This window comes from Argiope bruennichi, chromosome 11, assembly GCF_947563725.1.
Source record: "Argiope bruennichi chromosome 11, qqArgBrue1.1, whole genome shotgun sequence".
NCBI classification, from domain to species: Eukaryota; Metazoa; Arthropoda; class Arachnida; order Araneae; family Araneidae; genus Argiope; species Argiope bruennichi.
Window position 1 is genome coordinate 102746659 of NC_079161.1, and position 16738 is coordinate 102763396.

Below are 16738 nucleotides of genomic sequence, written 5' to 3' on the forward strand. Positions count from 1 at the left end.
TCCCATCACAATGGCATGAAGCTGTTGTGATTCCAATCTTGAAACCCAGCAAAGACTCTTCTAACCCTCTGCACTATAGGCCTATTGCGCTCACAAGTTGCCTATGCAAGACGCTTGAACGCATGGTTAATGCCCGTCTGATATATGAATTAGAGAAAAAAGCATCCATACCATTGCTGCAAAGTGGTTTTCGCAGAGGACGAGCGACTTTTGATAATATTGTCCTACTTGAAACCGAAATTCGCAATGCATTTGTTTGCCGAAATCATCTGGTCTCTGTCTTCTTCGATTTAGAAAAGGCGTATGATCGCGCCTGGAGGTTTGGTATTCTCTCTACACTTGCAAATTTTGGCTTTAAAGGAAACTTGCCCATGTTTTTAAAACACTTTTTATCATTGCGCACATTTCGTGTCCGGGTTGGTAATTTATATTCTAACCCTTTTATTCAGGCTGAGGGTGTTCCACAGGGAAGCATCCTCAGTGTTACACTTTTTATTGTCCATTTTAGTCAGATTCTTAACGTTTTACCTCCATCTATCCAAGGTACATTATATGTGGATGACCTTCAGATATCTTGCCAAGGGAGCAATATGCGCTTAATAGAGCGCCAGCTGCAAGTTGCAGTTAACAAACTGGTAGATTGGTGCGATGAAAACGGGCATGTGATTTCTCCTGAGAAAAGTCGATGTGTGCATTTTTGCAGGAAGCGTGGAATCCATTTGGACCCTATTATCCATATCCAAAATACTGGAATACCTGTGGTTAATGAAATAAAATATTTGGGAGTAATATTTGATCGCAAGCTCACTTTCCTTCCGCATGTCTTATATCTGCGGAAGAAGTGTGACAGATCATTGAACATTCTCAAAGTACTTTCAAGAACCTCTTGGGGAGCAGACAGAACATCTTTGCTTCGAATCTATGAATCAGTTATTCTAGCACGCATGGATTATGGTTGTATGGTATATGGTTCTGCAAGATCTTCTGTTTTACGTAGATTGGATACCATACACCATTCTGCTTTAAGAATTTGTTCAGGTGCATTTCGTACCTCACCAGTGGAAAGTCTTTATATTGTCTCTCACCAAATGCCATTAAATTTACGGCGCCAAAAAATATCTATACACTATTACCTCCGAGTGATGTCTGTCCCGAAACACCCTATACACTCCTTGATACTTCCAATCCGCCTTCGGAGATTATACACGGCTCGACCTTCTAACATTCTTCCATTTTGTGAGAGAGTTAAATTACTCCTAAATGATTCGGAACTCCGTGATATGAGTATTCAGACACTTGATTTATTTTCATTTCCTCCTTGGGATATCCCTCGGTTTTCCTTTATAAACCCTTTTCATGGTTTTGAAAAGTCAACAACGGCCCCTGTTATTTTTCAAAAACTTTTTTGTTCTCATCGCTGTCAGTATTCAAAGTATTTGCCTATTTTCACGGATGGTTCCAAGGCGGACGACCATGTTGGTTGTGGTATTGTTTTCCACATGGAAACATTCGGTTACACTCTGTATTCATCCTTTTCTGTTCTATCTGCTGAGTTGATGGCAATTTTTTATGCTTTACAGAAAGTTTCTCTCTGCTCCGAACGCAATTTTTGTATTTATACCGACAGCATGAGTTCCTTAGAAACACTTTCCCATTTTCACATTCGAATTCATCCAATTGCCTTGGAAATCTTGTGTCTTTTAAAGACACTCCAAAATAGAGGTTACGAAATATTATTCTGCTGGATTCCAGGTCATGTTGGTATAGCGGGAAATGAACTGGCGGACAATGCTGCAAAAACAGCCACCTTGTTCATGCAACGTGAAATACCTTCTTCCGACGCGAAGAATGTTTTCACAAAACATATTTATTCACTATGGGAAAAATCATGGAGCCAACAGACAAATAATAAATTACACTGTATAAAACCCTTTATTAAATCATGGCCTTGTCTCCCAGTGCGTGAGCTCGATGTCAAACTGACTCGACTCCGCATTGGTCACACTCGCTTAACGCATAAATATCTTTTTTTAGGCGATCGAGCTCCTTTTTGCTCCAAATGCCAAGTTATTTTAACAGTTATTCATATTTTAATAGAATGTCCTGATTTTAATTCTCACCGTTTACATTTTTTTAACTCCTTGTCTCTGAACATGCGAACGCTATTGGGAGAAAATCCTCACGAAAACATTTTTAAATTCTTGAAAGCAATTGGTTTTTACCATTTTATCTGAATCTCCATATTTGCCTGACGCATCATTGAATTGATCCAGAGTTTTATCATTGAATTTTTGAACCTTTTTTACTGACGGCTGTTTAGATTTTCATACTTTTGTTTCTTTTTGACCATATGCATGGCGCAGTATGGCCTTTTCAGGCTCTTGTGCCAATAAAATCTACAATCCAATCCAACCCAACTAAAGATGCTCGACAATCAACCCCAAACACAGGAAATCCAGGAAATAACTCACCTGAGAATTGCTGACTATCAAGCCAAACGCCAGGAAAGGGACCGCCTAATAGGTGAGTCCAAGAATACCTTTTGCCCGATAGAGTGGTGCACTCTGCACATTTCAGACTCCATCCCCCCCCAAACACAAGTTAACTCCGGAAAGAGATCATTAAATTCCCCCCCAAACTCAAAACAAAATTCTCCTACAAAAAAGGGCGCCAATGCTGAATTTAAATTAGCTCCAGTATCAAAAAAATTAGCAAAAAACAACAACCCACCTAAATCTCCCCTACTACCCACCCCAATAACTACTACAAACAGATTCGAGACTTTACCAGAAATAAATGACAAACCCATCATTCCCCCAATAATGCTACAGATAACTGATAATTACACCCTTATCCTCCAGGAAATAAACCGCAAATTCCCAGGAACTAAAAACTCACATAATAATGGATACATACGAGTTACCCCCTCAGGGGCTCACCTTCTTTAGGTGAGTACGGGTGTCCCAATCCCGAGGTACCCAGGGACCTTTCCTTTTCTCAGGGGGTTTACTGTCTTTGGTAAATACGGGTGTCGCGCCCCCGGGTTACCCTAGCGATCCATCTCTTATTTGATTTTCTAATTTCCATTTTTATGAGTTGAATTGATGTTTCCTTTCAATACGTTTTGGTGTTTTGGTTTCGATTTTGGTTATAAACTAAACCCATGTGTTGGCCGTGCATGGCGACCCGTTAGGGGCAAAATGGAATCCTGGGGTCCCTTGCGTTCCCTTTGGCCCACGCTGCTCCGTAAGTCGGGCGGCAGGAATGAGCCCGTTCTTGTCAATCGGCTGGTGGTGCGTTTTCTTTGGGAACGAGAAACCACTGCTTGAGGGTTAGGCCTGCAGTCTCTGTAGGTCTATATCCCGGTGCTACCCCTGGGGTAAGTACCGAGGCTGGAGAAAACCAGAGCCGGCAACTGCCTTCCCTTGTTGGGCTCCATGGTGGGCGGGGGCGTACCGGGATGAACATCACTTACAAATTATGGGTTCCCGCACTAACGGTCCCGACGGAGACATGCGTCCGTCAACCTCTCCTGTAAAGGAGTATCATGAGAAAGTTAAATTTTTTATAGTAAAAAGGAAAGACGGATCTTTTGATGCCGTATCAGCAATTTTAATTCATAAAGCAATAAAAGAAAATGTTGGTGAAGTTAAATCTTTAAAAAAATGTAAAAACGGTAATCTCCTGGTTGAAGTCTCATCACAAGAACAGGCCATATCAATTTTGAACTTGAAAAACATTGGTAACTATGATGTAATTGTTACTGCACATGCTAGACTTAACCAATCGAAAGGTGTAATCTCGGAATCAGAGCTGCAAAATGACACAGAGGATGACATACTTGATGAATTGAAGAGTCAAAATGTTACCGAAGTAAAAAGGATAAAAATAAAAAGAGATGGGAAACTCATTCCAACAAAACATTTCATTCTGACCTTTAATCTACCAACAATACCTAAATCTGTAAAAATAGCATATCTCAATTGTTCTGTACGGCCCTATATTCCAAATCCTTTGCGCTGCTTCAAATGCCAAAGGTTTGGACATACAATTCAAGCTTGCCGTGGTACTCAAAAATGTGCGCGATGTTCCGAGACTGGCCCCCTCAGGGGCTCACCTACTATAGGTGAGTACGGGTGTCCCAATCCCGAGGTACCCAGGGATCTGTACTCCCTTTATGTTTACTCTCCCCTCCGTCTTCTGCTTTAGACTGTCATTCTTCTTTCCCTCGAGGGTAGGCGAGGGAGCTCTCCATGAGAAGCTGTTGCCGCTCTGTTTGCTTCCTGCTTCTCATGGACAGCAAATACCCCCACGTGTTTGCCGTGCGTGGCGACCCATTAGACGGGTGGTACATTTCGGTCTCCGGTGTATCAATCGGCCGGTATCCCGGGCATTTAACTGGGCTGCTCAAGGGGATCAAGCGAAGGGGTCACTCCTTGGGCTTGGCGTTAAGGGTGGTCACTGTCCCCGGGGGTGACTCCCAGCGTATAGGTTCCGGCTAGCACCATGGTAAGCGCCGAGGCTGGGAATGTCTGGAGCCGGTGGCTGCCATCCCTTGTTGGGCTCCGTGGTGGGCGGTGCCGTCGGGCCCGAAACCTTCTCTATGTCGCATGGCTTCTACTATTTCTAACCATTGTAATGCTTTTTCTAAATTTTTTATTATAAGTGCTGAGAAAAGTTCATTGAAATTTGTTTCACCAATTGTTATTCACAAATGTATAACTAGTCTCATTGGAGAAGTTAGTAATATAAAAAAATTATTTAATGGTAACCTTCTTATAGAAGTGAAAAATAAACAGCAATCAGTAAACATTGAAAAGCTAAAAATGATAGGGGAAACCCAAGTCACTGTTGCAGCCCATCGATCTTTAAATCATTCTAGAGGCGTTATATCGGAACGAGAATTCCAGACAGACCTTGAGGAAGACATCCTAAATTGCCTCAAAGAACAAAATGTAATAGCTGTTCGTAGAATCACGATTAAAAAAAACAATCAAATCCAGCCTACAAAGCACCTTATCTTAACATTCAACACTCCTGTTTTACCAAAATCTGTGAAAATAGCCTATATAAACTGTTCTGTTAAACCATACATACCGAATCCCATCCGATGTTTCAAATGTCAGAAATTTGGACACACCATAACTGCATGCAGGGGAGACAAAGAAATTTGTGCTCGATGCTCCCTTCCTGATCATAATAGTAACAATTGCACTTCGACAACACCAAAATGTTTCAATTGTAGCGGTGACCATCCGGCATACTTCCGATCATGCCCACGTTACAAAGAAGAAAAAGAAATTCAAACAGTTAAAATCACAAAAAACATACCTTTTCCAGAAGCTCGAAAAATAGTAACAGACAGAACACCTAAACCAGGTCTCTCGTATTCTGCTGCATTAAACTCAACAACTGAACGAAATTCGCAGCCAATACCTAAACCGACTGTTAATAATCCTGTAACACCTTCAAATACCAACCCAGATACTGTAACAATAAAAAGAAGTGATTGGCTCGCACTTCTTGAGATAAAAAGATCATATGAAGAAAATTCCTCCCAGCCTTCTAAAAACGTTAAGCGAAAAAAGATTTTGAATAAAGTGAAAGCTCGTCAACATCTTGAAAAAGAAAATAAAAAACATCAAATCGAGGAAAAGGAAGAACAACTGACAATTCATCCATCAGACGATTCTATAAGTAGCATGGATGAGGACAAAGTTAATTCTGATTCTACTCACATGACATCCGAACATTTTAAATCAAAATTTTTTAAAAAACCCAAATAATGGCTATTCATTTAATCTCTTGGAACTGTAATGGATACCGCACCCATTCTGATGACATCAAATCTATTTTGAATAAATATCAACCAGTTTGCTTAGGGATCCAAGAAACACACCTCAACTCTATGACTGACGTGAGAATAAAAAATTATAAAATAAATAGAAAAGATTATTTACAAAATACTCGTGCTTCTGGAGGTGTCGCCACTTTCATACCCAGCTGTTTTCCATCCAAGAATATCGATATTACCTCTCCACTGCAGGCTGTAGCTGTACAAATTCAGATCAAATCTGTAATTGCCGTCTGTTTTGTGTACCTTCCACCTAATGACACCATTCACCAGAAAGATCTTGATGACCTTATCAAACAGTTACCAGCTCCCTTTATTATTCTTGGAGATTTTAATGGGCATAATACGCTTTGGGGTAGCACAGATACAAATGCAAGAGGTCGACAGATCGAAAAACTCATTGATGATCATTCTCTTTGTCTTTTAAATGATTCAAATGTTACTTATTTTCATCAGGCAAATAAAACTTTTCACACCATTGATCTAGCCATTTGCTCACCTTTACTTGTTTCCCATTGGGATTTCTCAGTTTCAGACGATCTATTCAATAGTGACCATTTTCCCATTATTTTAAAATATTCAAAATCTGATGTTAGCCTTCCCAGGAGACCTGAGCGTTTTATCTTTGACAAAGCCAACTGGCAACTTTTTAGATCACATTCCGAAATTACAGAAGACATAGTAAAACAGCCAAATATTGATAATGCAGTAGATTCAATAACAAAATGCTTGATAAAAGCTGCTGAAATAGCAATTCCGAAATCCTCTGGAAATTTGCCAAGGTTTTACAAACACTGGTGGAATGAAAAATGCGCTGCTGCTAAAAAAGCACAAAGAAAGGCTTGGGATAAATTCAGAAGATATCCTACCACCCCAAATTTTATTGCCTTTAAAAAATCTAAATCCTTTTTTAGAAGAATTAGACGAGAAAGTCAGTTTAACTCCTTCCAAAAATATGTTAGCTCCATCCACGGACATTTGTCTTCCAAGCGCATGTGGGAAAAAGTTAGGAAAATTTTAGGGAACAATAAATCATATCAGAAACTTTCATTCTTACACAGCAATGGAAATTCCATCACTGATACAAAAGATATAGCGAATACATTGGGTACAGCTTTTGCTAATGTGGCCAGTGAAGAATCGTATTCTCAAAGTTTTATTACCTATAAAAAACAACAAGAAAAAAGAAAAATTGATTTTAATACCTTAGCGTCATATGCTTATAATGCTGATTTTCAGCTTCATGAACTTAAGCGAGCATTGCAGAACTCACATCCTACAGCACCTGGACCTGACGGCATTCATCATGACATGATAAAAAATTTGAGTTCCAATTCGTTAAATTCGCTTCTAATTTTATTCAATAGAATATGGAATGAGCATGTTTTCCCAACGTCCTGGAATCGAGCAACGATTATTCCCATTCTAAAACCTGGTAAAAATCCAGAGCTTCCATCAAGCTACAGGCCTATAGCCCTTACCAGTTGCCTCTGTAAGACTCTGGAAAGAATGATCAATGCTAGATTAATCTATGTTCTAGAAGAGAAGAAACTGCTCTCTAAATATCAGAGTGGATTCAGACATGGTCGCAGTACTTTAGATAACATACTAATCCTGGAAACAGCCATCAGGGAGGCGTTCATTACCAAAAAACATCTAGTGTCTATTTTTTTCGACATGGAGAAAGCATATGATCGTACTTGGCGGCATGGCATTTTAAAAGATTTACATAATATGGGTTTTCGTGGAAAATTGCCAATATTTATTCAAAAATTTCTTCAGAAAAGAATTTTTAACGTTCGTATTAATGATGTTTTATCTGATGATTTTATTCAAAATGAAGGGGTACCGCAAGGGAGTATTTTAAGTGTTGTTTTATTTATTATTAAAATTAATGGAATTATGGAAAAACTTCCACCATATGTTCATGGGTCATTATTTGTCGACGATTTTCAAATCCATTGCTCAAGTACTCACATGCCCTTTATCGAACGACAATTGCAAGCTGCTGTCAAATCTATAACGGAATGGTCTGATAAAAATGGTTTCGTCCTTTCTACTCAAAAAACCGAATGCACTCATTTTTGTCGAGTTCGTGGATTGCACCCCGACCCAGAAATTCAGTTAAATGGCACAGCTATTCCCGTTGTGCCGGTCGTTAAATTTTTAGGCCTCTTATTTGATTCTAAACTAACATTCCGTTCTCATATTCTTCATCTAAAGAAAAAATGCGCTCAGTCTTTAAATATTCTCAAAGTTTTGTCAAATACAACGTGGGGATGCAATACTTCAACTCTATTAAAAATTTACAAAAGTGTCATTTTATCAAAATTAGACTATGGTAGCGTGATTTACAACTCAGCAGCAAAGTCTATTCTGCAACAGCTTGACGCAATACATCATCAGGGGCTCCGACTTGTATCAGGGGCTTTTAGAACTTCTCCTGTTCAAAGCTTATATGTAATAACTAAAGAACCAGGTTTACAATTACGACGCCAGAGATTTTCTCTCAAATACTTTTTTAAAATAAATCAGAATCCGTCGCACCCTTTATATGACAGAATCGTGAATCCGATTTATGGACAATTATACGAGAAAAAGATTTCATTTATTCCATCATTTGGTTTTAGAATCCGCCCTCTTTTAGATAGTTTTAACCTAAAGAACATTGACATTTTAACTAAAGAAGACGAAATTCCTCCTTGGACATGCAAAAGCATTCTAACTGTCGATGATTTTAATAAGCTACCAAAATCTACAACTGCACCATCTGTTTACATACAAATTTTTTGTGATCATAGGCAGTCGTTTGAAAAATACGGCACTGTTTTTACAGATGGTTCCAAAATCGGTGACCACGTTGGCTCAGCTGTAATATTTGACCACATTGTACTTTCCAGAAAGCTAAACAAACATTGTTCTGTTTTTACCTCGGAGATTTTTGCCATCTACACTGCTTTAAGAGCGATAAGACTATTATCAAAGAAAGACTGGATCATATATACCGATTCAAAAAGTTCAATTGAAGCAATTTTGAACTCATCCAAACAAAGCCATCCTTTAGTGCTCAGTACAGTAAAACTATATTTTAAATTGCTGGATCGTAATTTTAATATTCTATTTTGTTGGATTCCCGGACACGTTGGTATCCTTGGGAATGATCAAGCTGATGTTGCCGCAAAAACAGCTAATTCAAATGAAGAAACCTTTGTCCCATTTCAAGACTTAGATCAAATTCTAAAGCAATGTTCACTTCGTATATGGCAGAGTACTTGGGACTCGCAACTTGATAATAAATTGCATTCCATCCAACCATTTATTTCTGGGTTTAAGAATGACTCTCTCAGCCGTAGAATGAGTGTTGTGTTAACAAGGCTTCGCATAGGTCATACTCATTTTACTCACAAACATTTACTTTATTCAGTTACAGCTCCAATTTGTACAAAATGTAATGCTATAATTTCAGTTCGGCATATCATATGTGAATGCCCTAAATACCGCTTTCTAAGAGCAAAATATTTCGGCAGTGATTATCCAAATTTGAAAGATATAATTGGCGAACCTTTCCATATTAATGTATTTTCATTTTTACTTGACATTAATTTCATGCATAATATCTAAAATTCTATTTTCACCTTGTTATTTTAACTTTACATCCCCTTACTGAAATGAGTTTATTTTTTTGTATTTTAAGTTAATTCGAGTTTGGCACAGCTTGGCCAGTATTGGCCCTTGCGCCATAAAAAAACAATCAAATCAAATCAAATCAAACCGAGACTGGCCACGAGAGTCAAACATGCTCAGCTGTTCCTTCCTGTATAAACTGTAAAAATGACCATCCAGCGTATTCTAAATCTTGCCCTCGTTGGAAACAGGAAAAAGAAATCCAAACAATCAAAACCAAACAAAACCTCTCTTTTAAAGAAGCCCGAAAAATTGTAATTGAGCGAACTCCTAGAATTGGCATTTTCTATTCTACAGCAGCGAAAAGAGTGATGGTTTCAGCATCCACTCAAACACACCGGGAAACTCATGAACAAGATCATTTTCCCTCATCCATTGAAACTAAATCTGTAACTGGAAGTCCCAAAACCACATATACAATAGATAGCAATAACAAACAAAATCAATCAAGTCCTTTGAAATTAAACAACGAACGAAGAACATCATCTTCTAACAGCTTAAACAAAATTTCTTCATCGCGCATACCAACTGCTAAAGCTGATAAAAAGGAACCACCAAAGAAACTTTCGAAAACCTCGAAAGAAACGAAAGCTATGAGGAAAGCTAGAATACAATTCCAGAAGAAAAACCTAGATGATAAAATAAAAGACTCAATAAAAAAGCGTACAATATCAAAGCAAGAATTATTAAAACAAACGAAATACGATGGAGACCATGATGAAAGATATGATATCAAGATTCATCCATCTGAAGATGATGCAATGTCGACAAGCGGGGAAGAAAACATAACTTCTTAAAGCAAAAACACGGCAAATAATATTCTTTGTTGGAATTGCCAAAGTTTCCGTTCTCATATTCAAGATTTAAAAAATATTTTAAACAAGTACCAGCCCGTTTGCCTTGGTTTACAAGAAACTTTTCTTACACCAGATCAGTCTACCAAAATCAAATATTATAATATAGTTAGAAAAGATTACACCCAGGGTTCCAGAGCGTCGGGTGGTGTGGCTCTTTTAATTTCCCAAGCCTTCCCATATAGAGAAATACCTTTAAATACACCTATCCAAGCAGTGACAGTTCAGCTTCATATAGGTTCTTTACAAACAATTTGTTGTATTTACTTACCCCCGAACGATAACGTAGCGCAAAATGAACTTAATAATTTAATAAATCAACTCCCTCAACCTTTTATCCTAATGGGAGACTTTAATGGACACAACCCGATTTGGGGAAGTACAAATCTTAATTTAAAAGGGCAGCAAGTTGAAGCTTTGATGGATTGGTTGGTTGGTTGGTTGCTTGGGGTTTTATGGCGCAAGAGCCATATCTGGCTATACTGCGCCAAGCAAAATGTAAAGTAGGCTTTATCGGTAATTAAAAATATCTACAGCACCAGACTACGATAAAAAGTTTCATAAAACATAAATATATAATATTTAAAAATGTTAAAAAGAAAACACAAACAATTATTTTGAAAAAGAGTAAAAAGGAAACGAATGATGGAAAGTTGTTAAAAATTTTAAAGTGATAAGGCATAAGTAATTTGTGAAAACATCAAATGCGATTTAAAAAGCCTGTGGCTCTCAGAAAGTTAAAAATATTTGGGTGGTATTTCTCACCCACCAAGTCCCTTTGATGGAAGACCATGATCTCTGTTTATTGAATGATAAAACTTACACATATTTTCATATACCAAGCCGCACGTTCCATACTTTAGATCTAGTTTTATGCTCTCCACCTTTAGCAACTAAGTGGTTTTTTAATGTTGCAGAGGACCTCCATAATAGTGATCACTTTCCTATTATTTTGTCATATAAAGATAATGATATCGTTTATCCTGGAAAACCAAGAAAATATATTTTTGATAGAGCAAACTGGGCTCTCTTTTCACAAATGGCTTTTATTACTCAGAATATGGTGGACATGGAAAATATAGACGATGCTATCCAAATCATTACACAAAAAATTTTGACAGCAGCTGATACGGCAATTCCAAAGTCATCTGGGAAGATACCAAAACTTTGGAAGCCCTGGTGGAATGACGATTGCAAAATTGCTGAGAAGAAACAAGCCAAAGCCTGGAACAGGTTTCGACGTTATCCTACTACGGACAATTTTATCGTTTTTAAACAAGCTAAAGCATATGCTAGATTAATCAGACGGAGAAGTCAGAGAATTACGTGGATGACATTTGTTAATTCTATAAAGGGACGGATTAGCTCCAAGCTATTATGGGACAAAGTCAGAAAGATGTCTGGCCTTTTTAAAAATGAATTTCCTTTGACATTTTTAAATTCAAATGGACAACTTATTACAGACATTAAGGCAATAGCTAATACATTGGGTGAGGCATTCTCCAAAGTGTCTAGTGAAGCAGCTTACCCCCAGGATTTTATATTTTACAAATTAAATGAAGAAAGAATTTATTTAGATTTTAATACAAACTCTCACGAGGAATATAATTCTGACTTCAGTTTTATAGAACTAAAAAGAGCATTGCAAAAATCTCGGGCTACTTCTCCTGGTCCTGATAATATTCATCTCTATATGATCAACAATCTTAATGAACAATCTTTAAAAAACATCCTGCAACTATATAATAGAATCTGGCACAAAAACTGTTTTCCTAATTCGTGGAGAAAAGCAATAGTAATTCCGATCGCTAAACCAAGGAAAGACACCAAAGATCCAAACAACTACCGGCCCATAGCACTTACTTGTTGTTTATGCAAAATTTTGGAGAGAATGGTAAATGCTCGTTTAATATATATTCTAGAAAGAAAGAATTGGTTATCTCCTTTTCAGAGCGGTTTCCGTCGAGGCAGGAGCACTTTGGACAACATTTTACAATTAGAAACATCAATCAGAGAGGCTTTTGTAAGCAAGAAACATTTAGTTTCGATAATGTTTGATATGGAAAAGGCTTACGATAGAACTTGGAGATATGGTATATTGCGGGACTTATATAGAATCGGCCTCCGTGGAAATTTGACATTTTTTATCGAGAACTTTTTAAGAAATAGAAACTTTCAAGTTCGATTGGACAATATTCTGTCGGACAGTTTCCATCAAGACGAAGGCGTTCCTCAGGGAAGCGTCCTGAGTGTAATTTTATTTATCATAAAAATCAATAATATTATAAAAAATCTTCCGGCAGGCGTTAAGGGATCATTGTATGTTGACGACTTCCAGATACATTGTTCAAGTGAAGACATGGGTTTAATTAGGGAAAAGCTACAAGAAGCGATTAATAACATTTGTGAATGGGGAAAAATTAATGGCTTTACTATCTCTTCTCAAAAATCTGCTGCAATTCATTTCTGCAGAAGACGAGGATTGCACCCAGATCCGAAACTTAAATTGAATAACCAACTGATTCCCTTTGTTTCTGAAATAAAGTTTTTAGGAATGATTCTGGATTCAAAACTTACCTTTAAACCACACATTGATTATCTTAAAAGGAAAGGCACGCTTTCCATGAATATAATGAAAATACTCTCCAACTTATGGTACGGGGCAGAAAGCGGCTGCTTACTCAAGATCTATAGAGCCTTAATACGTTCAAAAATTGATTATGGTAGTGCTATTTATGGATCTGCCTCGAAATCTACGTTACGACCACTCGATACTATACATAATCAGAGTCTCCGACTGTCAATAGGTGCATTTAGAACTTCCCCAGTTATGAGTTTGAATGTTGCTTGCAACGAGCCTCCTTTAAAACATCGACGGAACATGTTAGCACTTAATTTGTTTTTAAGAATAAAAAGTGACGATTCTCATCCATTACATTATAAAGTCATAAATCCCATCTATAGTTCATTATTCGCATTGAGATCTTCATTCATTCCCACTTTTGGTTTCAGGATCGGGCAAATTTTCAGAGATCTAGGAATAGAAGACTTCCCAGTCCTAAATAAATCGGACGAAATTCCTCCATGGAAAAATACAATTATAAATTTTATTGATGCTTTTGAAAAATGGCGTAAGCCGACAACATTAAATTTCATTTATCAGTCCATTTTTAACGCTCACAGACAACAATTTTCTAATTATGAAGCTGTTTTTACAGATGGATCCAAAGCTGGTAACAATGTGGGTGCGGCTGTAATGCTAAGGCATGAGATATTCTCAGAAAAATTGCACAGTTTTTGCTCCGTTTTCACATCGGAAATTTACGCTATATACAGGGCTCTGATAAAAATAGCAGAAAAGGGTTATAAAAGAAATATTTTATACACAGACTCCAAAAGTGCAATCGAAGCTCTCAAAAATGTTTCTCCTTCAAGTCACCCAATAGTGGTGAAATGTGTAGAATATTATCTTTATTTATCAGAGAAGGGTATACAGATAATATTTTGTTGGATTCCTGGGCACTCAGGAATTCAGGGAAATGAAAGAGTAGATAATGCTGCAAGAAGTTGTACAGCATTAATTGAAAATTTTGTTCCTTTAAATGATGCTTTGCAAGCTATAAAAAATCAGCTTGCGAAAAGATGGCAAAATGTTTGGGACCAGCAAGATAAAAATAAGCTACACGAAGTTCAGCCCTTAGTAAGATCTACAAAAAATAATAATTTAAGCCGAAGGCAATCAATTTTATTAAATCGTCTTAAAATCGGACACACCAGATTAACGCACAAACATCTTCTCAACTCAGGACCAGCGCCTACATGTTCCTCCTGTCATTGTCTTTTAACCATTAAGCATATTTTGGTGCAATGCCCTAGTTTTAATACATTTAGACGAAACCATTTTGGCAAAAATAACATTGAATTAAAAGACTTGCTGGGAGATAATTCCCATCCAAATTTGTTCTTGTTTTTACATGACATTGGAATTGATAAGCTCCTATGAGTTTGTTTTTTAATTTTTTCTTATGTGTGTGTGTGTCTTAGTTGGAACAATGTAAATCAAGATAAGTCATGTGTTTGGCGCAGCATGGCCAAATATTGCTTTTGCGCCACTAAAACAAACCAAACCAAACATACGAGTTACCCCTAAAGATGAAAACGACTATCGTAGCATCATACACCTTCTAAAAGACAAAAACTTAAACTACTACACCATCACCCCAAGAAGCGAAAGGCCGCTAAAAGTAGTCATAAAAGGCCTCCCCATCAACACATCCCCCACCGAAATTAAGGAAGAATTAATCGCTAATAACTTCATAATAGAAAAAGTAACCCAACTAACTCAACAAAAAACAAAACAACCCCTCCCAATATTTTTCGTCCAGTTAACAAGATAAAATATACAATATAAACACAATGTTATATCTTAGAATAAAAATAGAAAGCTTTCAGAAGCGCTCAGGGTTTACCCAGTGCTGGAACTGCAATTTCTTCCACCACAGCTCCTCAACATGCGGAGGCCTGCCAAGATGCCTAAAATGTGGCAAAAACCACAAAACCAGAGAATGTACAATAATAAACAAGCTAGAAAATCCCCGATGCATCAACTGCGGCAAAGAGGGTCACGTGGCCTCATGGAGAGGATGTGAAAAGTTCCCCAAGATGCAAGCCCCCCTCCCACGCCCAGCCCCTTCAACCTTCAACAGTAAATACACCGACAATAGATCCTTCGCCAGCGTTATCAACAACAGTCAACAAGCCCCCCGGTCAGCTCCAGCAACATCTTCAGACTCATCCCCACTACAACAGATGGCGCCACTACTGCAGTCCGTCCGAGACTCCCAAGACGAACTATCTCTGAAGGAAACGGTAGAATTGCTCCAGACACTAATAACCCTGAGAAACGTCCTGAAAGCTAACCCACAACTTTTAGAAACAATAAGATTAATAAAAAACGCCCAAAACCCACAACACCAAGTAGAGAAATTACTCGAAGCAGCAATCAACATAAACAATTAATTTCACTCCAAACAGTCTAAGAATAGTGTTCTGGAATGCAAACGGCATCAACTCCCGCTCTTACGAGTTGAGAGACTTTATAAATAAGCACAACCCTGATATCATATTAATTCAAGAAACTCGCCTGAGACCCCCCCAAACTGTAAAAATTTCAAACTTCACCACCTATGTAAACTATAGACCAAATCAAGACCCCATCCAACCTAGTGGAGGAACTGCAATAATAATCAAAAATAACCTACCCCACCACGAAATACCACCCCCTCAATTAAATCAAATAGAATCAACCATCATCTCACTGAACCTACCCAATTCAAACCCTATTCTAATAGCTTCTGTTTACATCCCCCCCTCCTCAGACAACAAAACATTCACAATGGACTTAAAAAATATCATGCATTTAGAAAACCTATGCATTCTAGGTGGAGATTTTAACGCTCATCACGTTAGCTGGGGCTCCAACAAAAATACTACAAGAGGTAAAAACCTACACGATTTTATTCAAAAAAACAACTTCGAAATCACCGCCCCACCCACCCCCACAAGATACGGCATATATTCTGCATCATTTATTGATCTTGCCGTAACTAAAAACATACTATTCCCTTACGATATCTCCTCAGTCCCGGAGCTCAGTTCAGATCACAATCCAGTTATACTAAATTATTACTTTAAATTTAAAACTCCTAATAATAGCAACAAAATCAAAACAAACTGGATTAAATATAAAAAAGACACCATAAACAACACTAATCTTAATTCTACAGCAAACAACATTCACGAACTCGACACACTGGTAGAAGAATTCTCCAACACAATAATAAACACCTTCAACGCAAATTCCAAAACAATAGACCCAGAAGCCCAATTTATTAATAACAAAGTTAAAAACTTCTATAAATTAAGAAATGCTGCGAGGAAAAAATGGCAAACCACTCGGGACCCAGCAGTTAAAAAAGAATATAATAAATTAAATAGACTGACCAACAAAACCAAAAAACAAGCTATCGAAGAAGATTGGAAAAATAAACTCACTACCCTTCAACCAAATGACAATTCACTCTGGAACACTGCAAAACACATGAGAAAACAACACACTAAAATATCAGCCCTTAATGGCCCGGCCGGTAAAGCAATTTCCAACACAGACAAAGTAGAAACTTTAGCGCAAAGCTTGGAGCAACAATTTACACTAAATGACATGCACAACACAAACACAGAACACTTTGTGAAATCAACACTACACAAATTCTACACTACACAAAACACAACAGAATTAGATCCCCCCCACATCATAGACTTCTTTAAATACATTAAAAAATTAAAT

General features: G+C 37.6%; 1 protein-coding gene across 1 annotated transcript; it reads left to right on the top strand.

The window, feature by feature from the left end:
• The first annotated feature begins 11431 nt into the window (after nt 1-11431).
• On the top strand, nt 11432-15041 carry LOC129956828 (uncharacterized). Its single transcript, XM_056068781.1, has 3 exons — nt 11432-11882; nt 12696-14092; nt 14895-15041. The coding sequence occupies exons 1-3, from the start codon at nt 11432-11434 to the stop codon at nt 15039-15041; spliced, it is 1995 nt and encodes a 664-aa protein (XP_055924756.1).
• Nucleotides 15042-16738: the final 1697 nt, after the last annotated feature.

Excerpts from the sequence above, each read along its gene's own strand:
- LOC129956828 (XM_056068781.1), top strand. The coding sequence starts at position 11,432 with ATGGCTTTTATTACTCAGAATATGGTGGACATGGAAAATATAGACGAT. Across the intron at positions 11,883-12,695 it reads GGCAATAGCTAATACATTGG|GCGTTAAGGGATCATTGTAT; the intron begins GTGAGGCATTCT and ends ATCTTCCGGCAG. Across the intron at positions 14,093-14,894 it reads TACACGAAGTTCAGCCCTTA|CTCCTCAACATGCGGAGGCC; the intron begins GTAAGATCTACA and ends CTTCCACCACAG.